General features: G+C 45.2%; 1 protein-coding gene across 1 annotated transcript in view; it reads left to right on the forward strand.

Moving 5' to 3' along the window:
* The window catches only part of Entpd7 (ectonucleoside triphosphate diphosphohydrolase 7), a 42,478-nt gene that overhangs the window by 8,484 nt on the left and 9,008 nt on the right, over positions 1–24,986 (forward strand). Inside the window, exons 4-9 of the mRNA XM_005352323.3 lie at positions 6,413–6,618; positions 7,076–7,226; positions 14,509–14,612; positions 17,610–17,666; positions 18,269–18,402; positions 23,486–23,652. Coding sequence (XP_005352380.1) covers positions 6,413–6,618; positions 7,076–7,226; positions 14,509–14,612; positions 17,610–17,666; positions 18,269–18,402; positions 23,486–23,652 — 819 coding nt within the window. The remainder of the gene's footprint in view (positions 1–6,412; positions 6,619–7,075; positions 7,227–14,508; positions 14,613–17,609; positions 17,667–18,268; positions 18,403–23,485; positions 23,653–24,986) is intronic.

A 24,986-nucleotide genomic window follows, 5' to 3' on the forward strand; every position in this document is an offset into this window, starting at 1 on the left:
CTCCTCCTCCTCCTCCTCCTCCTCCCCCTCTTCTTCTTCTTCTTCTTCTTCTTCTTCTTCTTCTTCTTCTTCTTCTTCTTCTTGTTTTTGTTTTAATTTTTGTTTTGTTTTTCGAGACAAGGTCTCTCTGTGTAACAGCCCTGACTGTCCTGGAACTCACTCTGTAGACCAGGCTGGCCTCAAATTTACAGAGATCCCCCTGCCTCTGCCTCCTGAGTGCTTAGATTAAAGGTGTGTGCCACCACAGCCTGGCTGTATTTTCATTTTTATTGTGAGCACATACCCATATTGTTTCTGGAGGTCAAAAAGAGACATTACATTAAATTAAATTAAAAATTTATAACACTTTAGGTTATAAATTTAGAGCTATGTTTCCTTTTATAAGAGTTTGAGAGAACTCTTTTCTGGCTAAATGAATGCATCTCCTCCCATGCATTCATTTGCTTTATCTTAATGCCAGTTATTTCGTTTGAAAGCAGGATTTTAAGTTATAAATGTTCTTGTCTGGTTAATCTTGTTAGGAGGTGAGCAGTAACCTTCCAAACTGGTTTTCTGGGCATGGATTGCTGTCTTTCACAGATGGCTAGTGTAATGCCCTTGTGTTTGGTTTTGAGTTATGAGTACTGTCATGAAAGATGATGACTTTCAACAAAGTGCTGGTAGGTCCATACTGATGGAGGCCTCATTTATTGACTTTTGGCACATTGCTGAGTTCTGTTTGAGTTCTGAAAGTGGTTTAACTGATGTTGATCAAGCGAGCCAGGTAATAGTTTGGTCACTTCTAGTGGTAATGCTGTTAATATGTTCAGGATAATGGCAGTGAAAGCCCTCATTTTTCATTTCTACTTGAGGGGATGTATTTGTGGCTAGCTTTCATTGACTCAGCAGCGACTGGAGGGCGATCATGTTAGAGAGAGAAGGGGGTAGGCAGAGGAGGAGGTGGAGGGAGATGGAGGATCTGTGCTGTATGAGCAAAGGGAAGCCAAGTGAGGTGCCTGGTGGGGACCTGGCTCTCTCTCGGGAAGGTGGCTGAGGAATTCCGGAGCTTTTAGACATTTTCCCTTAGGCTTTGAGATCTTTCTAGAAATTGTTCTATGTGGCATCAGCCAAGGAGAAGGGTCCAGCGGTGCACACGATTCACCATGACAGCCAAGGCTAGGTCTGCAAATCATAAACGAAGGTGCTCAAGAGACTGAGGGAAGCATAAGCAAGCAGGTGAGGTCATCCGAGGTTAGCAGTCCAGAAAGTGATACTTTTGCTACCTCCCGGAGGGAAAGCCCTTCTTCAGTACCTGTCTGCACACAAGATAAGAAAGCTGGAGACTTCCTGCTGCCTGCAGTGACTGATCAAAGATTCAGCTAGGGAGTAGAAGCTGGACGCCATCTGCTCCTTCCTTTCTGCCCTGTGCTCTAAAGTCAGCTGACATTTTCTTTTCCTTTTTGCTGTTGCTCTCATGACAAAGTCTAAAGGAAGAGAAAGCTAAGTTGAGCTGCACCAGAATTAGAACCGTGAAATTGCTTATTGGCAGCGAGATCAGGAAGGATAACAGGACACGCTGGGGAGTCACTGAAGCTGTCGAAGGCCGGTTGAGTTTGAGGATAGCAGAAAGAAGACGTGGAGGAATTGGGAGCGAGCCAGCAGCTCTGACCTGTGAGCTCCAGGAGGAGTGAGTGACCGCATCTTAGGTCCAGGAATGTGAGGACCACTGATGTGCGCTGCCAGTAGTCTGCAGGCTCTTGAGAAATGGCCTAAGCAACGGAGAGAAACCTTAAGGGTTCATCTGAAATGTACACGAGCTACTCAAAGGGCATAGTGGCACTCTTAGAGCAGGGGGAGAAGAAACGCTTTCTCGGGGGCTGGAGAGATGTGTATTGTTGTAGAGGACTTGAGTGTGGTCCCCAGCACCTGCACAATCACCAGTAACTCCAGCTCCAGGGCATCCAGGCTCCTGTCTCTAAGGGCACTTGGACCAGGTGCGCATCTTTAATCCCAGCACTCAGGAGGCAGAAGCAGGTGGATATCTGAGTTTGAGACCAACCTGGTCTACAGAGTGAGTTCCAGGTGAGTTGAAACTGCTTAGCGAGACCCTGTCAAAAATATAAATAAAGGCATTTGAAATCACTGGGTTTTGTTGGGGCCAGCATTGCTACACAGTGGCTTCTGCCAAGAGACCAGGCTGGGCAGTTGTCAGCCACGTACAAAGCCCTAGGTTTATCCCTAATACTGCATTAACCGAATGTAGTGCTATACACTTGGGACTTAGGAAGGAGGACAAGACACACGAGACCCTGCTCAAAAAAACGAAAAAACAAAACCAAACAAAAAAAGGCTGGAAAACCGTTCCAAAGTTGATGAGAAAAAAATCAACAGAAAAGAGGGTGAGAGAGGGCGGATGCTTGGAAGAAAAAGGTTGCATTACAGCATTGGCTACCAAAATGTGAGTCCTTGGGGTCCCTGGGACCATTTTGAGAGCAGTGAATTCAAAGCTTGTAATAATATTGAGATATTATCTACCGTTTTCATTGTAGTAAATCACATGAAGTTTCCCGTCCTAAGCATTTTTAACTGTCCAGTTCAGTGGTTTTCAGTACATTTACATCATTGTTACATTGTCTCCAGAACTTGTCATCCAGCAAGTCTGAAGCTCTCTACCCATCAAAGAACAATTCCCCTCTATTCCGCCTGCCAACCAGTGGTCCCCAACTATTTCACTTTTGTTTCTATGACTTTGACTCCTTTACATACCTCATGCAAGTGGAATAAATAGAGCATTTATCTTCTTGTGGCTAGCTTATTTCTCTTGGCCTAACGTCCCATAGTAGCATTTAAGGAGATGGTCTTCCTTTGTTACACTGAATAGTATCTCTCTGTATGTATACGCTGGTCTTGTTTACCCATTCTTCCAGTGCTGGATGTTCAAGTCGCTTCTACCTCCTGACTCCTGAGAGTGTTCTTTGCCTTTTTCAGCACGTTGACGATTGTCTCCATGATGTCAGAGGGCATACAACTGTGGAGGGCTTAGCACAAATCAAGATAGCGTTACTCAGTTGTACTTTCGTTACTGCATTTCGCTGAGGGCTTAGCACAAATCAAGGTAGCGTTACTCAGTTGTACTTTTGTTACTGCATTTCGCTTTGTGATACCGTTGTGGTGGGGGGAATCTGATGTACTTGACGGCATTTTATTTACTGCGCGATGAGTTGAGAAGTAGGCATTCAACATTCCCGCGCTCCAAAACTGGCTTGAGGGAGGCTCCTTGGGCAGTTAAGCCGTGAAACACTATTTTTTACCATGAGAAAAGACTGTGGTTTTCTGACTTAGGTATTTCATAGATGTTTAATTTATTTTTAAAGATTCTATCTTGTATTTGGGTGTGATGGTCTATGCCTTTAATCTCAGCACTCAGGAGGCAGGGGGTGTAGATCTCTGTGAATTCAAGATTAATTTGGTGTAGATAGTGCATTCTAGGTCATCCAGAGCTACATACTCTGTAGTGAGACTCTGTCTCAAAAAAAAAAAAAAAAAAAAAAATCATGGGGAAACGGCTTAGTGGTTAAGAGCCCTGGCTGCTCTTGCGGAGGACCCAGGTCTGGTGCCTACTCAATGCAACTCACAAAGTCCTGTAACTGCATTTCCAAGGTACCAGCCTTGTCTGCACTCTGTGTGTTCCAGCCCTGCACATGGTATGAACATGTGACTGTGTGTATGTGTTTGCAAAATCTCAGACTTATAAAATATATATATATATTTAAAAGATTAAATAAATTAGCATGCAAAAGTTTAAACCTTATGCCTTGTACACGTTAGGCAAGCGGTCTACCACTAAGTGACAAGCCGGGCGATGGTGGCGCACGCCTTTAATCCCAGCACTCGGGAGGCAGAGGCAGGCGGAACTCTGTGAGTTCGAGACTAGCCTGGTCTACAAGAGCTAGTTCCAGGACAGGCTCCAAAGCCACAGAGAAACCCTGTCTCGAAAAACCAAAAAAAAACAAAAACAAAAATAAATAAAATAAACTTGTTACCTTTAAAGGAAACAAATGTCAGTATTTAAATAGCTAAAGTTTGAGCTTCCAATTGAGAGTTAGAATTTCAAATGCATCTTTGCAACTGAATTTGGCACACTTCCCAGGACCTTAAAGATTTTTACGAGAAACATTGGTGCTGATATGAGTGATTAAAAAAAACTGTACAGTGAAATGTGTCAATATTAAGATTTACACAATTAATTGAATCATTCTTGCCTTATTACAAAAAAGCTATCTTTTTATAGTTCAGGATAAGCCAATAGATTTTAATGTAGGAGAATATAAAATTTTGGGGGGTTGGATTTTTGTGTTGGCTAGGTTTTGGTAGTTTGTTTTTGTTTTTTGAGACAAGGTTTTACTATGTAGCTTTGGCTGGCCTGGAGCTCACTATGTAGACTAAACTGGCTTCCATTTTACAGAGATCCGCAGGTCTCTGCCTCTGAGTGCTGAGATTAAAGGCGGGCACCTTAACACCTGGCTTGTTAGTGAATTTTCTGTCAATTTAACACAAGCTAGGTTTTCTGAGAAGAGGGATACCTCAACAGCGAAAATGCCTCCATCAAATCGGTTGGCCGGCAAGTCTGTAGGGCGTTATCTTGGCTACTGATGATGACAGAGGGCACAGACCACTGTGGCTCAGGCCACCCTTAGGCGAGTGGTCCTGGGTGCTTAGAAATCAGGCTGAGTGAATCAGGAAGAGCTGGTTCCTGCCCTGTGTTCCTCCTGCTGACTTCCAACAGTGATGGAGTGTGACCAGAAGTGTAAGATGAAATAAACGCTTTCCTTCTCATATGCTTTTGGTCATGGTGTTTTTCATGGAGTAGAAACCTTAATTGAGACGGTTGCAATTGCAACAAAACCTCTAAGAAACTCTACTTATTTTGAGTTATAATATAGAAGCAGAGTGTCTCCAGCGTTCTGAAAGTCTGTCAAAACTATTTCTTGGCCGGGCGGTGGTGGCGCACGCCTTTAATCCCAGCACTCGGGAGGCAGAGGCAGGTGGATCTCTGTGAGTTCGAGACCAGCCTGGTCTACAGAGCTAGTTCCAGGACAGGCTCCAAAGCCACAGAGAAACCCTGTCTCGAAAAACCAAAAAAAAAAAAAAACAAAACTATTTCTTGGTCTGAGGATGTTACTCAGTGGTAGAATGCTTGTCTAGCATGTATGAGGTTCAGTCCCTACACCGTTCAACCATGAATAAATAAAAGTAAGTTTTTTCTTTTATTTGTTTATTTTTTTATTGAAAAAAAATTTCCGCCTCCTCCCAGCCTCCCATTTCCCTCCCCCTCCCTCCACTCCTCTCCCCCTCCCTCTCCAGTCCATAGAGCAGTCAGGGTTCCCTGCCCTGTGGAAAGTCCAATGTCCTCCCACCTCCATCCAGGTCTAGGAAGGTGAGCATTCAGACTGGCTAGGCTCCCACAAAGCCAGTCCATGCAGTAGGATCAAAACCCAGTGCCATTGTCCTTGGCTTCTCATCAGCCCTCATTGCCCGCCATGTTCAGAGAGTCCAGTTTTATCCCATGCTTTTTCAGTCCCAGTCCAGCTGGCCTTGGTGAGCTCCCAATAGATCAGTAAAAGTAAATTTTAAAAGAAAAAAGCTGGGTGGTGGTGGCGCACGCCTTTAATCCTAGCACCTGGGAGGCAGAGACAGGTGAATCTCTGTGAGTTGGAGACTAGCCTGGTTTTACAGAGCAAGTTCCAGGACTGGCTCCATAGCTACTGGGAAACACTGTCTCAAAAAAAAAAAAAAAAAAAAAAAAGGAAGAAAGAAAACCTCTTCCCTTTTGCAGCAGGCGTGAAAGGCTAGACCATCACACACTCAGCTAAAGCTATGTCTGTAGTACATTGAATACCAAAGCAAACATGAGAATGTTGATCAAGGTACAAAAGACATTTGCAAAATTATGAAACAAAACCACTCTTCTAGTGTTTGCTTCTGAAAGCGTAGCATAGGTATGTATATATAAATATGTTGTGTTAATACGGAATGAATTTATTGTTGTTATCCAGATGAATTACTGTTTAAACATTTGCTGGGTCTAGTAGCTCATGCCTTTAATCCCAGCACTCAGGAGGCAGAGACAGCTGGATCTTTATGAGTTCAAGGCCAGCCTGGTCTATGTAAGGAGCTCCAGGCTAGCCAAGTCTACATAGTGAAACCCTATCTCAAAAAACCAAAAAAAAAAAAAAAAAAAAAAAACCCAAGCAAACGAAAACTGAAACATTTTTCACTTTAATTTGTAGTATACCAAGTATACATGGGTCTAGCTCAAGTACATGAAAGCTTGGGACATGGTAGGAAGTGAGGACGTTCGTGAAGGCTCAGCGATCAACGGGAGTACTAGCCCTCTTCACGGACCCACTCGTTTCTGTTTTATCCATCTTAGGTATTTGGCTCGGGTAGGAGACCTTGAAGCCACCAACACCGAAGACCCAAATCTGAATTACGGACTTGTGGTGGACTGTGGTAGCAGTGGCTCCCGGATTTTTGTTTACTTCTGGCCAAGACATAATGGGAACCCCCATGACTTACTGGACATCAAACAGATGAGAGACCGAAACAGCCAGCCTGTGGTCAAGAAAATCAAGCCAGGTACTCATTAGAATACATTTGTTACTGATCTCTGACCTACTGTAGGAAGAGAAAGGGGAGGAAGGGCTTGTTTTTGTGGGAATCTGAGCACTGGGAGGAATCTCTCATTTAACTGCCATCCAACTTCTTTCAAAAAACATAAATGTGGGGCTGGAGAGATGGCCCAGTGGTTGAGAGCACTGTCTGCTCTTCCAGAGGTCCTGAGTTCAATTCCCAACAACCACATGGTGGCTCCAAACCATCTGTAATGAGATCTGGTGCCCTCCTCTGGCTTGTGGGTATACATGGAGGCAGAAAGTTGTATACATAATAAAGAAATAAATCTTTAAAAAAAAATAAATGTAGGCCCTTGGACAGAATCTTATGAGAATTCATTTTCTGGGTCATATGTAATCTACATTAAAATACACAGACACATATGTCCACACATGTGTATACATGTTTGGTGTTACTTCAGGAATCTCCGCAATGGCAGATACTCCAGAACATGCTAGTGACTACCTGAGACCTCTGCTGAGCTTTGCCGCCGCTCATGTGCCCGTGAAGAAGCACAAGGAGACCCCCCTTTACATCCTCTGCACAGCGGGCATGAGGTTGCTCCCTGAGAGGTGAGATTCAGGATGTTATGGGACTCAGGGAACCCTTGCAGCCAGAATGGAGAAGGGTGAAGGCACGCCACACAGAGCTCACAGGTGGGGAAGGCTGCTTGCTCAGAACCGTGGAGCCATCCCTATATGTCAGGCAGCCATATCTTCCTGTCATTTGTGGCTTTGGATCAGTATCTCTGTGAGATGACAAAAGCGTTCTGAGTTTGGATTGAGGGTGTGGTGGCAGTTGGGAGTGGTAGTGACAGTGACTGAGTCATGGAACAGGTATGGTAAGACCATATTTGCACAAAGAGTCACCCGAGGAACGGGAGTCATACTGGGGGCTACTGGGAGACCAAGGCAGCAGTTCGACCTTCTCTGTAACTCTTTGGGTCCCATGATGATGGGTGACTCTCCTTCCTCTCCCTGCTATACAAACCTCAGTCTCTGTTGCTTTAGATGCTTTCCTGGCTCCAACCAGTTCGATCTTTTTCACCTGAACCCCAAATTGAGCCCGATATCTTTGTTGTTATTTTTGCGATACAGGGTTTCTCTGTGTATAGCCTTGGCTTCCTGGAACCATCTTCATAGACCAGGCTGGCCTCAAACCCACAGAGATCCTCCTACCTCTGCCTCCCGAGTACTGGGATCAAAGGTGTGCACCACCACCTCAAGAAAGATGCTAGGGCTGAACACAGCCTAACTAGGGAGATGCTCTGCCACTAGGACTTCACCCCAGCTACGTATACACTTTTTAAAAAAAGGTTTAGAACTTTTATTTTATATGTATGACTGTTTGCCTCCATGTAGGTATGTGTACCACATGCGTGTAGAGCCCACAGATGCTGGAAGAAGGCATTGGGTCCTCTGGAACTAGAGGTTACAGCTGGTTTTGAGAAACAAACCTGGGTCCTGTGCAAGAGCAGCCAGAGTCCTTAACCAGAGAGCCAACTTTCCTGTCATCCATATGTACTTTTAAAGTTTTTTTTTCTTTAACACTTTGTGTGTGTGTGTGTGTGTGTGTGTGTGTGTGTGCTCGAATAGAGGTCAGAGAACAGCTTAGAGGGGTTGCTTCTGTCCTCCCAGTATGTAGGCTCCAGGGATTGAACTTTGTACCATTTTATATTCCCACTGTCAAGAGTTCTTTTTTTCCACGTCTCTGCAAACACCTGTCTTTTATTTTTTGGTAATAGTCACCCCAGCAGATGTAAAGTTGTCTTTCCTGCAGTGCTGGCTTGCAGTCCCCTCATGCAGACCTTAAGACGTTGTCATACACCAGCTGACCGTTCATTTGTCTTTAGAGAAATAGGTGATCAAGTCCATGGTCTCATTTTACAGTCAGATTGTAGGTTCCTTTCTGTCAAGCTGTGAAATTTTCTCCTGTGTTTTGAGGACTAATCCCTCGTCAGACATGCAGTTTGTAAATACTTCACTAGGAAGCTTTCCTTTTCCTTCTGCTGGTTGTTTCAGAAACTTCTTGGTTTGGTGTGCTCCCACTTGTGGGTTTTGGTTTTGTTGCCTGTGCTTTTGGTGCCATCTCATTGAGCTCAGTGCCAGCGTCGACGTTGGAATTAAGCCTCCAAGAGTGGCCAGTCTCATAAGCATTGGGCATCCCTTAATAATGGAAATATTCTTCCTTGGTAAACAGTAGTTTGCGTTTCCACACAGTTAAATGTTCTCACTTGGTGTTTCTTCAGGCTGCAATACTAGTAACCCTTGCTGTTGATGAGTGCTTTGGTCTGGGTGCGCCGGGCAGTGTAATATCCCCGCTGTGGTGTGCTCAGTGGAGTTCTTGTCTCAAGACTCAGTGAGTGGTAGCTCTCTGGCTTTCTGGTGAGGGGCAGATTATTTTTATGGTCATTTGTTATCAGGGGAGGCCTTCTAGCTCTCTGTTTACAAATTTCATTTTGATTTTACAAATCACGCTTTAAATGTTAAAGCTGTAACCTTATAGGAAGTCCTAAAAGTACATACATCAAGCCAAACAAAACTGTTCATTCTGTCTCCTGATCTTTACATTTTGCATTGGTGTCTTTTCTTTGTATATCTATATGTAATTTCTACAAAGTTAGGACCATCCTATAATTTACCTTTACATTGTTTATTTATTTTAGACAGGATCTCACTGTATAGCCTCAAACTCACAGAGATTCACTTGCTTCTGCTATCCAAGTGCTGAGATCAAAGGCGTGGACCACTACGTCCAGCCAAGTTAGAGCTTTACGTAGTCCAGTCTGGTTTCTAACTCCCTGTGTGCCTGAGGATGACCTTGAATTTGAGATCTTTCTGCTTTCGAGTTCTGAGATTAGCGCTGGGCTTGTTCCTCCAAGCCTTTTCAGTTTGTTTGTTTGTTTGTTTGTTTGTTTTGGTGTGGTGCTGGGGCGGAACCTAGGGTTTTGTTCTTGGTAAGCAATACTTCCCTAACCAAGCTACATTCTTCATTCCTAGAATTTTTCTTTTTTTAGATTTATTAATTTATTTGTATGAATGTTTTGCCTACATGCATGTATTTGCTTTATATGTGTGCCTGGCGCCCAAGGAGTTGAGAAGAAGGCTTCAGATCCGCTGGGACTGGAGTTGCAGATGGTGTGAACCACCATGTGGGTGCTGGGAATTGCACCCAGATCCTCTGCAAAAGCAGCAATTGCTCTTAATCACTGAGCCAACCACTCAGCTCCAGAATTTTTGCATTTTGAAGTAAGAAATATTACCTTTTGTTTGTGAACTTCTGAAACCCTAGGAAGAGAACAGAAGGTGAGGGCAGAAGGTGAAGATGCCAGATCACACAGCCTGGGCCGTGATGAGGCCCACAACCTAGGCTGGGGAGGAAACCCAGAATAAAGGTCAAAGTGGCAGAGCCAGCCAGCAGGACTGGGCAGAAGAACATGGACGATGGTTTAGCCACCATATGTGTGTCTGGAGCAAAATAGTTCATCTCCTGGCATTGCCCTATACTGTCTCTGTCACACAAGTATGAGTGTGGAATCTCAGAATGGTAGGCTCTGCTGTGTCAAGCGGCTTTCATTTCTCTTCCTGCTTTTCTGGTTGCCTTTCAGTAATGCATATGTCCACTCTGGGCTCAATGAAATCATGACTGCCTCTAGGGCAGTGGCTGATTCCCATCTGCCTGTTGCTGCAAGAGCCTGCGTTGTGTGATTAATGCCTTCCTGTTTCATTGGTATCTGCCACTAGTGCCTATGAGTCATCTGGGCTGAGTTTGAATATATTTGCACTAGGTTGTGTTTCTTGCCAACAATCAAGCAGATTTTTTTTCTACTTCCTCTTTATTTTATAATGGAAATACCTATAAAATTATATAAAGGTATTTACAGGATCTTATTTCATTTAATTTTTTAAAAAAAATTTTGAGGTTATAATATAATTACAGCATTTTTTCCTTCCCTTTCCTCCCTCCAAACCCTTCCATATACTCCTCCCCACTCTGCTTCAAATTCATGGCCTCTTTTCTCATTAATTGTTATTGTGTATATATATCTATATACATATATGTTCCTAAAAATAACCCGCTCAGTGTGTATAATGTTACCTGTATGTGTTTTTAGGGCTGACCATTTGGACCTGAGCAGCCAATTGGTGTGCTCTTCCCTGGGGAAGACCACCTCTCTCTCCTGCGGCCCGCTTTCCCTAGCTGCCTGCGGTTCTTTGATTAGGGTTGAGGTCTCATGGGCTTTCCCCTGTTCCCTTTGGCATGTCCACTGGTGTTACCGTTGTTCAGTTCGTGTTTGGGAAGTCATGTTGGCGAGTTTGTTTGTTTGTTTTAACTGTAGGAAGTTTCAGATATGAAACTTTGAAGGAGGGAGGACAGTGGAGCGGTGCAGGAGACTTCTATGTAACCCGGCTCTGTTGAGGAGCTCTCAGAGTTTCGCCACTGAGTTTAAAGTAAAGAAAAGAAACAATGTTGAGAACGAAAGTTTCATCCCAGTGCAGTATATAAGGAGGTTTTTTGTTTTTGGTTTTTTATTTTATTTCTTTTGAAAAACTTGTAAGATTTTCTTTTTACTCTTTTTAATTATGTGTGTCTGTGTGGGTATCCATTTGCATACGAGTGTAAGTACCTGAGGGACCAGAAGGAGCTGGCGTCACGGTGATTGTGATGCTTGATGTGATGCTGGGATCCAAACTCGGGTCCTCTGCAGGAGTTACAAGGCAAGTCCTCCTAATTCAGAGCCATCTCCCACCTTGGCTTTTGTTTTGTTTTGGTTTTTTGATACAGTGTTTCTCTGTGTGGCCCTAGCTGTTCTGAAACTAGCTCTTGTAGACCAAACTGACCTCAAACCCTCAGAGATCCACCTGCCCTTGCCTCCTGAGTGCTGGGATTAAAGGTGTGCGCCACCACTGCCCAGCTGTTTTTGTTTTTTTAAACAAACTCGATTAAGCATATTGAAAAATATATTGAAAGACTTTTCATGTTATCATGTAAAAATATAAATGGACCTCATTCCTTTTAACATCAATATGATTTTAATTTCATTATATAGATGCTTCATAAATTATTTAACTAATTCCCTTGTCATCATTTTATTTCCCCAGATTATTATAATAAGTAATATTGTTATCTTTTTTTTATTACTTGGATTATATTTTTGAAAGCATAGTGGCTCAGGGTTGGAGAGATGGCTAGACAGTCAAGAACACTTATTCTCACAGAGGACCCAGGTCCAATTCCCAGCACCCCCATGATAGTCACAACTGTCCACAACTCCAGTTCTAGGGGCTGTGATGCCCTCTTCTGTCCTCCACAGGCACCAGGAACACATGTGGTGCACACACATATATGCAGGCGGAACACTTATACATGGAATGAAATCAAATCTAAAACAAACATTTGTTAAAGTGTCCTGACTGAATGAAAGGTTAAACACAAACAAACTTTAGCAGTACAGGTAGTATACATCGCGGACAGAACGGAGGTGTGTGGCCATCCTTCCCTGTCACCACCAGGTACAGCAAGCCCTCATCTGTGGGTCACTTAGAAGCCTGTCCCATCCCGAGAGATGGATAGCCCCTCCTTATCCCTGTGAACTCTGTAGAATGTTATGATGTGTAACAGTTAGCATTTAAAAACGCTGTACATGAGATTATATTGGAAAATTAGTTCCTCAAGTATAATTCTGCTCTTTTAAGTGGCAGCAGCATTTTTCACTGAGTCATGTTGACAGTTATCTGACCTGGTAGAATATTCCTATAATGAATAACTTTAGAAATCCAGATGGACTGGGAGAGGCCTCAGCTGAGAAAGTACTTGCTTCCCAGGCACGAGGGCCTGAGTTCGGATCCCCAGCCAGGTCTAGTGGAGCATGCCTGTAATCCCAGTGCTAGGGCTGCAGGAACAGGAGGGTCCCTGGGCTGCTGGCCAGACAGTCTAACCAAACCAGGAAGTTCCAGGTTCACTGAAAAAACCCCGCATGGAAAAGAATAAGATGGAGGGCTGGAGAGGTGGTACAGTGGTCAAGAGCAGTTGTTGCTCTTGTAGAATACCCGGGTTCAATTCCTAGCACCCACAAAGTGGTTCACAGACATCTGTAATTCCAGTCGCAGAGACTCTGATGTCCTCTTCTGACCTCCATGGGCATCAAGCATGCATGTGGTACACATACATACATGCAGGTAAAACACACATAAAATAAAATGGCTAAATCTAACTTTTTTTTAAATATTTATTTATTTGTTATGTATACAATATTTTGTCTGTGTGTATGTCTGCAGGCCAGAAGAGGGCACCAGACCTCATTACAGGTGGTTGTGAGCCACCATGTGGTTGCCAGGAATTGAACTCAGGACCTTTGGAAGAGCAGGCAATGCTCTTAACCACTGAGCCAGCTCTCCAGCCCCCTCTAACTTTTTTTTTTAAAAGGTAGAGTCTAGTTGAGGAAGACACCTAATGACAACATATGTACACACACACACACACAACCATGGGAACATTGCAAATGTAAAATGACCATTGGTCTCATTCTTAACTAACATTTGCCTTGGATTCATTTTATTATCATTTCCTTTATTTATTTTTACTTCATCTAATAAACCTAGGAAAAACATTTAAAACTTCAGAGGAAAAATACCCACATAGATGCTAGGTATCAAATGTCACCCTTGAAGTAGAAATCCTAATGAACTTTGTATTCTGAACCGCCTCTGCGTTTTTCAAATGATAAAATTTTTATAAAGAAAAAAAGTCAACCCTTGAAACATGGAAGAGTTAATTGTCAGCTCATATAATAGATTATATAAGAGTTTGTGGCACTCGCTGCCTAGTTGTGAGGTCACGTGAGGCAGGCTGTATTGTGTAAGACCCGAGGGTGAGTTTGTGTTTGTAATTGACATCTTCCTCTCCGAGTTAGAAACAGTGTAGCCAAGAGTGTCTGAATTTCCTGTGACTTCCCTCATGCTCGCCCAGAGCCGTAAAGCCATGTGCTCCTCATGTAACACCCAGGTACTTCATGATTTAAGGTGAAGGGGTGCTAGCCAGCCTGAACATGAAACATGCCTCTGGCAGGCCTTGCCCTTCTCCCCCTTCCCCTGCCTTCTAAAACCCATTAGATTACAGTTCTAAAACTAGCCCCCAAGGTCTATTCCCTTATTTGGCCTCTTCCTCCTCCTGAGACCAAGGTTCAGCTATGGAAGTACTGAAGTCCAGCAATCAAAGGCCCCTTTAGCTCATGTAATTAACACACCCAGTAACAATGAACACCTCATCCTAACTCGGGGTTTCCTTCTTTATTTGTGTAAACTGTCATCTGCCCGTAGGCCATGGCTGCCTGCTCTCTACCCAAAGGCAGTTCTTTGTCTTGCTTCTGGGACAGCTGCCCCTTTTCCCTCTCCCGTGTTTCCTTCCTCTTCTCCCATGGCCTCTGTTTCCCATCTTTGTTTCTTATTCTTTGCTCTTTGTCCCTCTGGGGCGAATTAATCTCCTTTGAGCTGAGAACTCGGTCTTGGGGTCCTGGGTTGATACTGATCCCTAAATACTGTCTTTGTGTAGGAGGCTGTTCTTCCGTTGTAGCTTGAGCCTCTGAAGTCAAAATAGGAACCAAAATGGATAAGTGCTAGGCAAGTGGACGGGTAGATGGGGAGGCATCGTGACAGGACTACATGGGAGGGCAGTTTGTGATAAGAGGTTTTTATTTGTTTTCTTTAAGAGATGGGGGCTCACCATGTTTCCCAGGCTAGCCCTTGGCCCCTGAGCTCCAGCACTCCCTCTACCACAGTTTACTGGGCTGCTTCGGTGCCAGGTGAAAAGACGGTTAATAATTAACTTTGGGATATTTTTGTTCTTTTTCTGCAGGCAGCAGTTGGCTATCTTGGCTGATTTAGTGAAAGATTTGCCATTGGAGTTTGACTTCCTCTTTTCACAGTCTCAGGCTGAAGTGATCTCTGGGAAGCAGGAAGGTACTGGGCTGGCGGGGTAGCGCTGGGCCCTTGAAGATGCTCAGGGTTCAGCTTCCCTAGCAGGCGCTTGGGATTGCTGGGTGCACCGCCTTCCACTTGGCTCAGCTGTCCAGTCTTCTGGTAGCTCCTACACTAGTCATCCGTTTCAGATGCTGCCTCTGGAAGTCTCAGGTTTATATCTGGTTTTAACTTAGCACGAAGCACCACACTTAGTATTTAATGATGATTCCAAACGGGTCTTTGATTAATTAATTGCACTTTTGCAAACATACAGTTCTAGGAGTTATGTGTAGTTGTCCTAATTTAAACGTGAAAGCAGGTTATTCCATTAAGGTGTGAGGAGACCTTAGTTCAAGGAATGACTAAGCTGAGTTACTTTTCTCCTCTTTTGGGCTTTCCTTTTATTGTAATTGATGTTCAGTGTGACTTCCCTTAATACACCACTGCATTGATATTCTCATGTGGCCCAGGGTGCCCAGAATGATCAGTTGCTCCCGCTTCTTTCCTGGGTTTGAGACAAGGTCTCACTGTGTAGCCCTTGCTTGTCAAGAACTTGCTGGCTGGCTTAAAACTTTGAGCAATCCTCCTGCCCCTGCTTCCTAGTGCAGGGATTACAGGCATGCACCAACATGGCCAGCTATTCCAATTTCTTTTCTTTTCTTCTTTTCTCTCTCTCCCTTCCTTTTTTTTCTTTCTTTCTTTTTTTCTTTTTTGTGAGTCAGGGTTTCTCTGTGTATCCCTGGCTGTCTTAGAACTCACTCTGTAGACCAAGTTAGCCTCAAACTCAGAGATTCAGCCTATTCCAGTTTTTTTTTTTTTTTTTTTTTTTTGACCAGAGAAAAAATCCAGGAAAGGTTTTGGTGGCAGAGGAGGTGTCCCCTCTGGGCCTGCTTCTAAGACCTGAGTTAGAGCCTTTGGCACTCACATAAAAAGCCAGGTGTGGTGACACACACCTCTATTCCCGGAGCTAGAGCGGCAGAGACAAGAATCCCTGGGGCTTACTGACTAGCCAGTCTAGTTGAATTGCTGAGAGACCCTGTCTTCAAAACATAAGGTGAAGGGTGACTGAGGAAGACATCCAGTGTCATTCTGGTCCCCGTGTACACTTAGCATGCACATGTGCACACGTGTGCGCACACATGTACACACACAGGCACGCACACACAGGCATGCACACACACACGGGCATAGGCACACCACAGACACAAACACACACATACATAGAGGCACACACAGGCACACACAAAGAGGCACAGGACACACACAGAGGCACACAGGCCCACACATAGACACACACCCCACCACCACCAACAACCAGACAAACAAGCAGCAGCAAATCCGCCCTGAACTTCCCCCTGCTGCCTCTGAACCTTTGGAGTCTGTTTCCCACTCTGAGCTGGAAAGGAGTCAGAAAGTTCTCTCTGCTCACACCTGATTCTTCTTCATCCCCAACTGCTTTTTTTTTTTTTTTTTTTTGGTTTTTTCGAGACAGGGTTTCTCTGTGGCTTTGGAGCCTGTCCTGGAACTCTCTCTGTAGACCAGGCTGGTCTCGAACTCACAGAGATCCGCCTGCCTCTGCCTCCCAAGTGCTGGGATTAAAGGCGTGTGCCACCATCGCCCGGCTCCCAACTGCTTTTGAGTTGAAGCCAAGGGAAAAAAATGAGAGACTTGGTCTTGTTTGGGAACATTTTTTCAGTTCTTGTCTGTCTGTGTGTCCACTGTTCGCTTCACTTTCAGTGTTCTTACAAAGCTGCTGTGTGCATCCCACCCAGACTTACACTTGCGTCTGGCGGGGACACTGGGTGGGCGCATTCCCTGTGTGTGTCCCCCCCCCCCCGAGTTACACTTGTATCATGTGGGGACACTGGGTGGGCGCATTCCCTATGTGTATCCCACCCAGAGTTACAGTTGCATCTGGCGGGGACGCTGGGTGGGCGTATTCCCTGTGTGCCCCCCCAGAGTTACACTTGCATCATGTGGGGACGCTGGGTGGGCGCATTCCCTGTGTGCCCCCCCTCAGAGTTACACTTGCATCATGTGGGGACGCTGGGTGGCCGCATTCCCTGTGTGCCCCCCCTCAGAGTTACACTTGCATCATGTGGGGACGCTGGGTGGTTGTATTCCCCCCACTTCTCTCAGAAGTCACAGCTGCAAGACTCACTCTTCTCCCCCAAGTCCTTGGTCATGCTGAACAGGTGTCCTCCCACTAAGCTGCACCCCAGACCCCCTCCCCTCTCAGCAGGCTCTCACTATGTAGCCCGGGTTGATCTGGAACAAGCAGTGTAGATCAGGCTGGCCTCAAATTTATAGAAATCCACCTGCCTCTGCCTCCTGGGGTTACAGGCATATGGCACCATGCCTGACTCTCGATACAGTTTTAAACATTTTTTTTGAAGAGTTTTTTTTTTTTTTACAATTAGTTCCTAGTCTTCATAGAATTATTAGAAGTTACAAATGATTGCAGAAAGAATGAAAATCACATGAGAAAAGATGTGATTGGGGATGCAGGTAGCTAGCATGCATGAGCCCAGCGCTATTTGAGATGGGGGTGGGAAGCAGCATGCTAGATGAAGAGAGGAAGAAAGGGAGAGAGGAGAGAGAGAGAGAGAGAGAGAGAGAGAGAGAGAGAGGATTTAAGGTCCATGCACCAGGAGTATGGAGTAGACAGGGCCTGGAGAGGTGGCTCAGCAGCTAAGAGCACCGGCTAGTCTTCCAGAGGACCTGGATTCAGTTCCCAGCACCCACATGGCAGCTCACAACTGTCTGTAACTCTGGTTCCAGGGGATCTGACGCCTTCACACAGATATACATGTGGGCAAAACAGCAATGCACATTAAATAAAAACAAATTTTAAAGAGTATGGAGTAGAATATTATGGTTCTTTTTATTTTTGTTTTTCCAAGAAAGGAGAAAAAGGGTGCCCTTGAGGTGGGGGGGGGGGTGGGTATGGTCCAGCAGTAGAGAATTATAGAGAGGCCTTTTCCGTTTCTTCCTTAGGAGTTTATGCATGGATTGGAATCAACTTTGTTCTGGGACGATTTGACCATGAAGATGGTAAGTCCGTTCTGCCGTGTGATGTTCTTCAAGGGCTGCGGCTTCTCTCCAGGCTCTAGGCAGTGTGTGTGTGCTTGCTGGGAGCTGTTCTTCATTGTAGTCTTTATGGGAAGCTTCAAATGTCTGTTAAAGAAAAAATGACAAAATGAACATGGACGAACCCCTCACTCAATCTCAACCCTTCGAATAGTTTGCTCTTTTTTGTGTCTGCTCTCGTTCCACAGAACACATTTTTAAAAAGTCCTCCATTGTTGTTATTGTTTGGACATTATTACGTGTGTATGAGGGTGGGCACGCACACGCCATGGTGCAGATGTGGAGGACAACAGACTGGAGTTGGTTCTCTCCTGTCCCTGTGCATACAGAGTTGAAACATTATATTTAAGTCATTTAAAAGAATTATTCTCTGTATAATGTACACTTAATAGATGAATTTATTTTAGTTGCTTTTATTAGATAAGCCATCTTGCTGTCAATTTTTTTTTTTTGCAGAGGGCGGGGGGTGTAGGAGGGGGTAGTGGTGTTGGGGGAGGGGTTGGGGTGTGCTTTCCTTTGGACTTGGTTTTTGTATTTGATTATTTGAATCCTATCACTGGTTTCAGAGTCGGATGCTGACACTTCCCTGGACTCAGCAGCGGGACGCAGGAGGACAGTGGGGATACTGGACATGGGAGGAGCTTCTCTCCAAATTGCCTATGAAGTCCCTACCTCAACCTCTGTCCTTCCTCCCAAACAGGTATTTTGCCTTGTGTGAAGTCCAGTTAGAAATCCCAGTGCCAGTGTAGGAAGGTCAGTGTTTGAAGCTGTACGCTGGGGGTCAGAGTCCTGGATCCGGTCAGGCAGTTGCTAACTTCCATTATCTTCTTTTCCTTTTTTCCATGGGATGTGGGTCTCACTGTGTGACCCTGGTTGGCCTTGAACTCACTGGGATCTGCCTGCCTTTGCCTCATTAAAGACCTGTGCCTGCCACCACCCTGGCACTAGCTTGCATTATCTCGAGCAGGTTACCTCCCTGGTCCTGGGTGTCTACAAAGCATAAAAGTATCTCTCTTACAAAGCTGTGAGGATATCAGAATGTCAAGCGAATGTCAAGCGCTTAGCAAGTGGCCCACTTATGATAAGTGCTTGATACATTTTAGCAGTGATAATTAATACTATGTCTCTTCGGGGGTTGCCTGAGGAGTAAATGTACAGGTCAGTCTTGGATACCGGTCATACATACCCTTTCCCTACTGTTCATTTCCTTCATCTCTGATACTGTTTACCTGTGTGTTCGTATGTGTGGGTGTGTACTCACATCTGTGTGCATAACATGTGGAGGTTGCTGTCTTCCTTGATCCCGTGTCTCCTTCCTCTTTGACACAGGGTCTCTCACTGAATGTGGAACTTGCCTATACATTTTCTCCAGCTTGCCTGGTTCCACTAGACCGGTTTCTCTCTGCCCGCTTACTAAGATCATCAAGCAGAAGCTTAATATTAATTATAATTGTTTGGCCAAAGGCTTAGGCACAACCGGGCAGTGGTGGTGCTCGCCTTTAATCCCAGTACTTGGGAGGCAGAGGCAGATGGATCTCTATGAGTTCGAGGCTAATCTGGTCTACAAGAGCTAGTTCCAGGATAGGCTCCAAAGCTACAGAGAAACCCTGTCTCAGGAAAGAAAACAAAAACAAAAGCCAAAGACTTAGGCATATTTCTGACTAGCTCTCAAAATTTAATTAACCTATTTCTACTAATCTGTGTATTGCCATATGGCCGTGGCTTACCAGTGATGCCCTGGCATGTTACTCCTTTGGCAACTACATGGCATCTCCCCGACTCTGCCTTCTTTCTTTCCTTATCTTTGGATTTCCTGCCTGGCTCTATTCTGGTTGACCATTGGCCAAAACAACTTTATTCATCCATCAGTGAGAGAAACATATTGACAGCAGATGGAAGGACATCCTACATCCCTTGCCTGTGAGACTGGCTAGTCAGCAGGCTCCAGGGGTCCTTCTTCCACTCTTCCCAAAGACTGGGATTACAGGCATGTGCTGCCACTGTGTGTGTGTGTGGTGTGGGCGCTTGTGGATGCAGAGTGAGTGTGAGACCTAAGATTGACAGTACACATAAACTTTTTTGTGTGAGCGATAGGGCTCAAACTCAAGCCCTCATTCTGTTCGTGGCAAGTACTTTACCGAGTCCCTGGCCCCTTAAGGATGTATTTTGATGCTAGCTTTTGTTTTTCTTTTTGTGGCACTGTGGATCAATCTCAGGGCCCTGCATGTGCCAGGCAAGTGCTGTGCCAATGGGTTCATCGCCAGCCAAGAATGTATTTTTAGGGAGATGATTCATTAGCGAGAGAAAAGAGAAGCATCCCTCTTTAAACATGCAGTGTGCACAAGAAATAGAACATGCTGGTTACATTGCCTCCAGAAATCAGTGAGTCAGAAGTATCAGGCAGACCACAGCAGTCCTGTAATATGATCTAAATGGTAGTTCTCAACCTGTAGGTTGCAACCCCTTTGGGGGTTTAAACAACCCTTTCCCAGGGGTCAAATATCAAATACCCTGTATATCAGGTATTTACGTTACAATTCATAACAGTAGCAAAATTAGCTATGAAGTAGCAATGAAAATAATTTTATGGTTGGGGGTCACCACAACATGAGGAACTTATTAAAGGGTCGCAGCATTAGGAAGCTTGAGAAGCACTGATCTAAATGATGGTTTCTCACCCTTGGTGCTGTTGTTTGGGGCTGAATTGTGTGTGGCTGGGAATACTGTGATGTTTAGCATTGCCCGTGGTTGAGTCCCTCTTGTCTCAACAGCTGGGAGGAGATAGGGACCAGCAGGCTCAATCCCATTTGTGAAAGCTTGAGCAGGAACCATGCTGCCTTCATGGAAGGTGAGCTGCTTACCTGGGCGCTGGATCAGAGTTAAAGCTGAGCAGAGACTGTCTCCCACTGTCACAGTGTGCAGAGGGACAGAGAAAGCAACGGACTCTGGAACGTCTAAGGAGTGCTCAGGGACCTGTCCACCCTAGGATCTTCAGGGAGGTTCTGGGGAGAGAGGATGGAATTGGATCATGAGGAGTCTTGAGTGTTGTTGGAGGAGGCTTGATTTTCAGTTCTGTCGCTTGTAGGACCCAGCCAAAGCTAGGCAGTCATATGAGCCTTAGTTCCATAGTTAGACAAACTTGAAGGTCCTTCCCAGCTGTTAAGTTTTGTGGCCACATTGGCTATGTGCTAGTCTGTTTTGTTTGTTTGTTGTTTGTGTGTGTGTGTATGTTTTTTTTTTTTTTGAGAAATGTAGGTGAGAAGAGTCTTGAGTGAGGAGTTGCAAGGTCAGAGTACACAGTGGAAATGGAATTGGAGGGAAGGGCACACATTTCAGCAAATATTTAGAGCAAAAATCTAGTTATATTTAGGTGAGTGTGCCGGTATGGTGTTATGATGAAGGAAGGTCATTGGTTAATTAAATAAAGAAGCTGCTTGCCCTGATAGGTTAAAACATAGGTGGGAGGAGTAAACAGAACAGAATGCTGGGAGGAAGAGGAAGTGAGGTCAGACTCGACTGCTCTTCTCTCGGGGGCAGATGCCTTAGAGAGACACGATGCTCCACTCTTGCGGGCAGAGGCGAGAGCTCTGCTCTCTGAGGCACACGCGATGAAGCTCCGACCCAGGATGGACGTAGGCTAGAATCTCCCTGGTAAGCCACCTTGTGGGCTACAGCAGATTATTAGAGATGGGCTAGTCCAGGTGCGAGAGTTAGCCTAAAAGAGGCTAGATAGAAATGGGCCAAGCAGTGCGTAAAAGAATACAGTGTCCGTGTAATTATTTCGGGGCATAAACTAGCCAGGCGGCCGGGGTGCGGCTGGGGTGCTGGGGATGCAGCCCCGCCGCTCCCATTACTACAGTGTTATGAGGTCTGCAGAAGTCCTGATGGTCCAGGCTGGGGAACTAGGAAGACGAAGATTCCAACGGAGAGAGAAGGCAGGGGAAGGGCAGGCAATAGTGTGATCCTGAACCTGGGTTAGAATGAACAGTAGGGTCCTGAGCTGGGGTCAGAGCATCTTTTTGGTCTTCTAGTTCTGAAGTCCTAAGGCTTATTGAGTTAAAATGAATTTACATTTGTGGTCTTGAATGACTTGTGTGGACAGATTTAGAAAGCAGCAGCGGAAATATTTGCAAGCACCAAATTCGATGCAGACACAGCAGTATAGTGACTCAAGGATGGATGCTAGCGTTTGGTTAAAAAGCAAAGACCATGCAGCATCGCTCGGAATTCAGAATGTTTCAGCTCTGCCAAAAGCAGTTGTCTCCCATTGTCCAGTCCTCCATCGCTTTCTCTCATCTAGGGATCTGCCTGTTCTGGACTTTTCATATAATGAAATCATGCAGTATGACTCTTAGAAAAACGTTCCCAAGGTAATCGATGTTGTAGTATGTACCAGTACATTGCTGGTGTTGGTGGCTGAGTCCATTGAATCACCATTCCACCTTTTGTTCATTCATTCGTCACTGATGCATAGCTGAGTAGCGTCCACACTGAGGGATTATGGACGGCAGTGCTGGGAACATTCATGAACACACTTTTGTGTAGACATAGTTGTTAGGTCTCCTGGGTATAAGTCAAGGAATAGAGTTGTTAGGTGCAGTAATATGTTCACAGATTTAAAATCCCACAATCCAAATAGTTATTTCCATTTTGCAAATCATACACATTAAAAAATTACACAAGAAGTACATTGGGATGGTGATTCAGAGCAGGGGCTAGAGATTGACTGGATGTGAGGATGAGCAGGAGTAATTAGACCAGAGGAAGAGCTTTGCTATGGATTAGAGTTCAGGGACTTAGTTTAATCTCTACCTTTAAAGTTTAAAACCCAAATCAAGGCCGGGTGTTGGTGGTGTACCCCTTTAATCTCCGTACTTGGGAAGCAGAGGCAGGTGAATCTCTGTGAGTTTGAGGCCAGCCTGGTCTACAGAGTGAATGTTAAACCAGCCATGGCTACACAGTGAGACCCTGCCTGAAACAAAAAAACAAAAAACAAACAAACAAACAAAACCACTCAAACAGCAAAACCTCCCTTATTTTGAAGATAAAACTGAACTTTGCTAATGCCCAAGCCTGTCAGAAGACATGGAAAAGCTTTTTGAATAACTCTAGATAAGGTCATGGAATAGATCTCACAACGATCCTTTCTTTGTTAAAGGATTTTTTTTTCTAATTATGAAAATAGTACACTTCCGTTGTAGAGAACTGGAGAACACAGATGTCCGTACCAGGAATTGGCATCAACTGTAATGAACCCACTTCCCCTGTGTCCGCTGCTTCTCGTGACTGTTACCAAATGCCCAACAAAACCACTTAAGAGGAAAGGCCATTTTGGCTTACATTTTGAGGGGAAACAGTCCGTGGTGGGGGAGGCGTGGCCCGAGTGAGGCAGCTGGTCACGTGGCATCTGCAGTCAGGAAGCAGAGAGAGAAGAATGTAGGTGCCCAGCTACCTTTCTGTCTTCATTCTGTCAAGATCCCAGCCTGTGGAATTGTACTGCCCACGTTCAGGGTGGATCCTCTCTCTTCAGTTAAACCTCTTGGGAAATGACCTCACAGACATACAGGGGCTTGCCCTGAGCTCAATTGTCTTTGGATTTGTGGTCCTCCTGCCTCGCTGTGTGGGTGCTGGAGTTACAGGAGAGTATCACTGTGCCTGGCCGTGAGATTGGAAGGCCATTTTAAAGAGTAGTCATAGAAATGGAGCCCGGTGGATTCACAATGCCACCACTTTCTAGAAAGGAACTGAAACCCTCTTTTTTTTCTCTTGATGTTGCGTGACAGGAAGAAGCAGCCAAGATCCTGTTGGCTGAGTTCAACCTGGGCTGTGATGTGCAGCACACAGAGCATGTGTACAGGGTTTACGTCACCACCTTTCTGGGCTTTGGAGGCAACTTTGCCCGACAGCGCTATGAAGACCTTGTGCTGAATGAAACGCTTAACAGAAACAGGTACGTTTGACACGGAATCCTCACTTCTACCAGACTGCAGATGTGAGGGGAAAATGGTGACATCCAGCTACAGTGGCTAAGTTTGCCTTTTCCTTTCCTGCCACGTCTCTAGGGACGTTTCAGCCTACTTTAAGATTGTTTAGGTGGCTCCCGTAGCTGCCAGTCTACCAGACAGACCTATCCTCCTGGGAGGGTTCCCGCTAATAGTCAGATTCCATTATTCCCGGACATTCTGTTGGATTTCCCTTTCCCGTGTCCTCCTTCAGTTGCTAATTGTTCTTGCATCTTCACCCTGCAAAGTCCACTCGTTCACAGCTGCCTGTTCTGGAACTGATAATGAACAGTTAATGCAGGTACCAGGGGTCTCCATGTGCTTTCTATCTTTGTCCAGGTCTGCTGTTAATCTCCTTAGTAACGAGAATACGATTGCTAGACAAGTAGAGCCTAGAGAAGTAGAGCTGTGGCCATGGAAGGAGTCAAGTCTTGTCCCCCCCTCCCATTTAGCAGCCGAGGGATTTGTGATCCCGGGAGATTGGCTGGCCCAGCACCACTCACTCCAGGCCAGATGTCGCCACTGTACCACTGCTATGGCTCCCTCTTCAGGATGCTCTCCTCTCTGAGTTCTTCCCGCTTTTGTCTCTTCCTAGTTGTGTGTGTTTGTGTATTTTTGTGTGTATGAGATACGTGTATGCATGTGTGTGTGTACATATTGACATGTGTGAACGTGGGCATGTGTTTGCCAAGGGACACTTGGGGCCTTGGATCTGTCTTCCCCTTCTCCTTGTTTGAGAGCAGGGTCTCTTGTTGTCCACTGTCACTGCTCTAGCCACGGTGGGACCTGGGAGAACGGAGTAGATAATGAAGCAGACTAAAGTCTCAGGCACCGGTCAACTTTATTCAGAGCCTCAGGCAATTTATACTCTGAGGGTTAAGAAAGGTCACATGAGTTCAAGCTGTATACAGTCATGGGGACAAGCCACACATGACAAAAATGTGCTTTCCCATAGAAGCATACAAAGGATAATTTAAACATTTGATTGAATACCATCAGCAAGCAATGACGAGTAGTCTGAAGTAATCACACACCTATCTGCTGCCCCTGAGAGGAGCACAAAAGGACATCCTAAGAACGGTTCTGTGTTTTCAAGAAACTGAGGACACAAGACTCTTGTCTTGTTCTCTTGGAGTGTTTTCACAAGCACTCAGAATTCTCACACGAATCCATTCCTGGCCCATGTTCTGACAGCCCACTGCTGTGCACACCGGGCTCGCCGGCCCTGACAGCTCACTGCTGTGCACACCGGGCTCACAGGCCCTGACAGCCCACTGCTGTG

The sequence above is a fragment of the Microtus ochrogaster genome, chromosome 8, assembly GCF_000317375.1.
Source record: "Microtus ochrogaster isolate Prairie Vole_2 chromosome 8, MicOch1.0, whole genome shotgun sequence".
In the NCBI taxonomy this organism is placed as follows: domain Eukaryota; kingdom Metazoa; phylum Chordata; class Mammalia; order Rodentia; family Cricetidae; genus Microtus; species Microtus ochrogaster.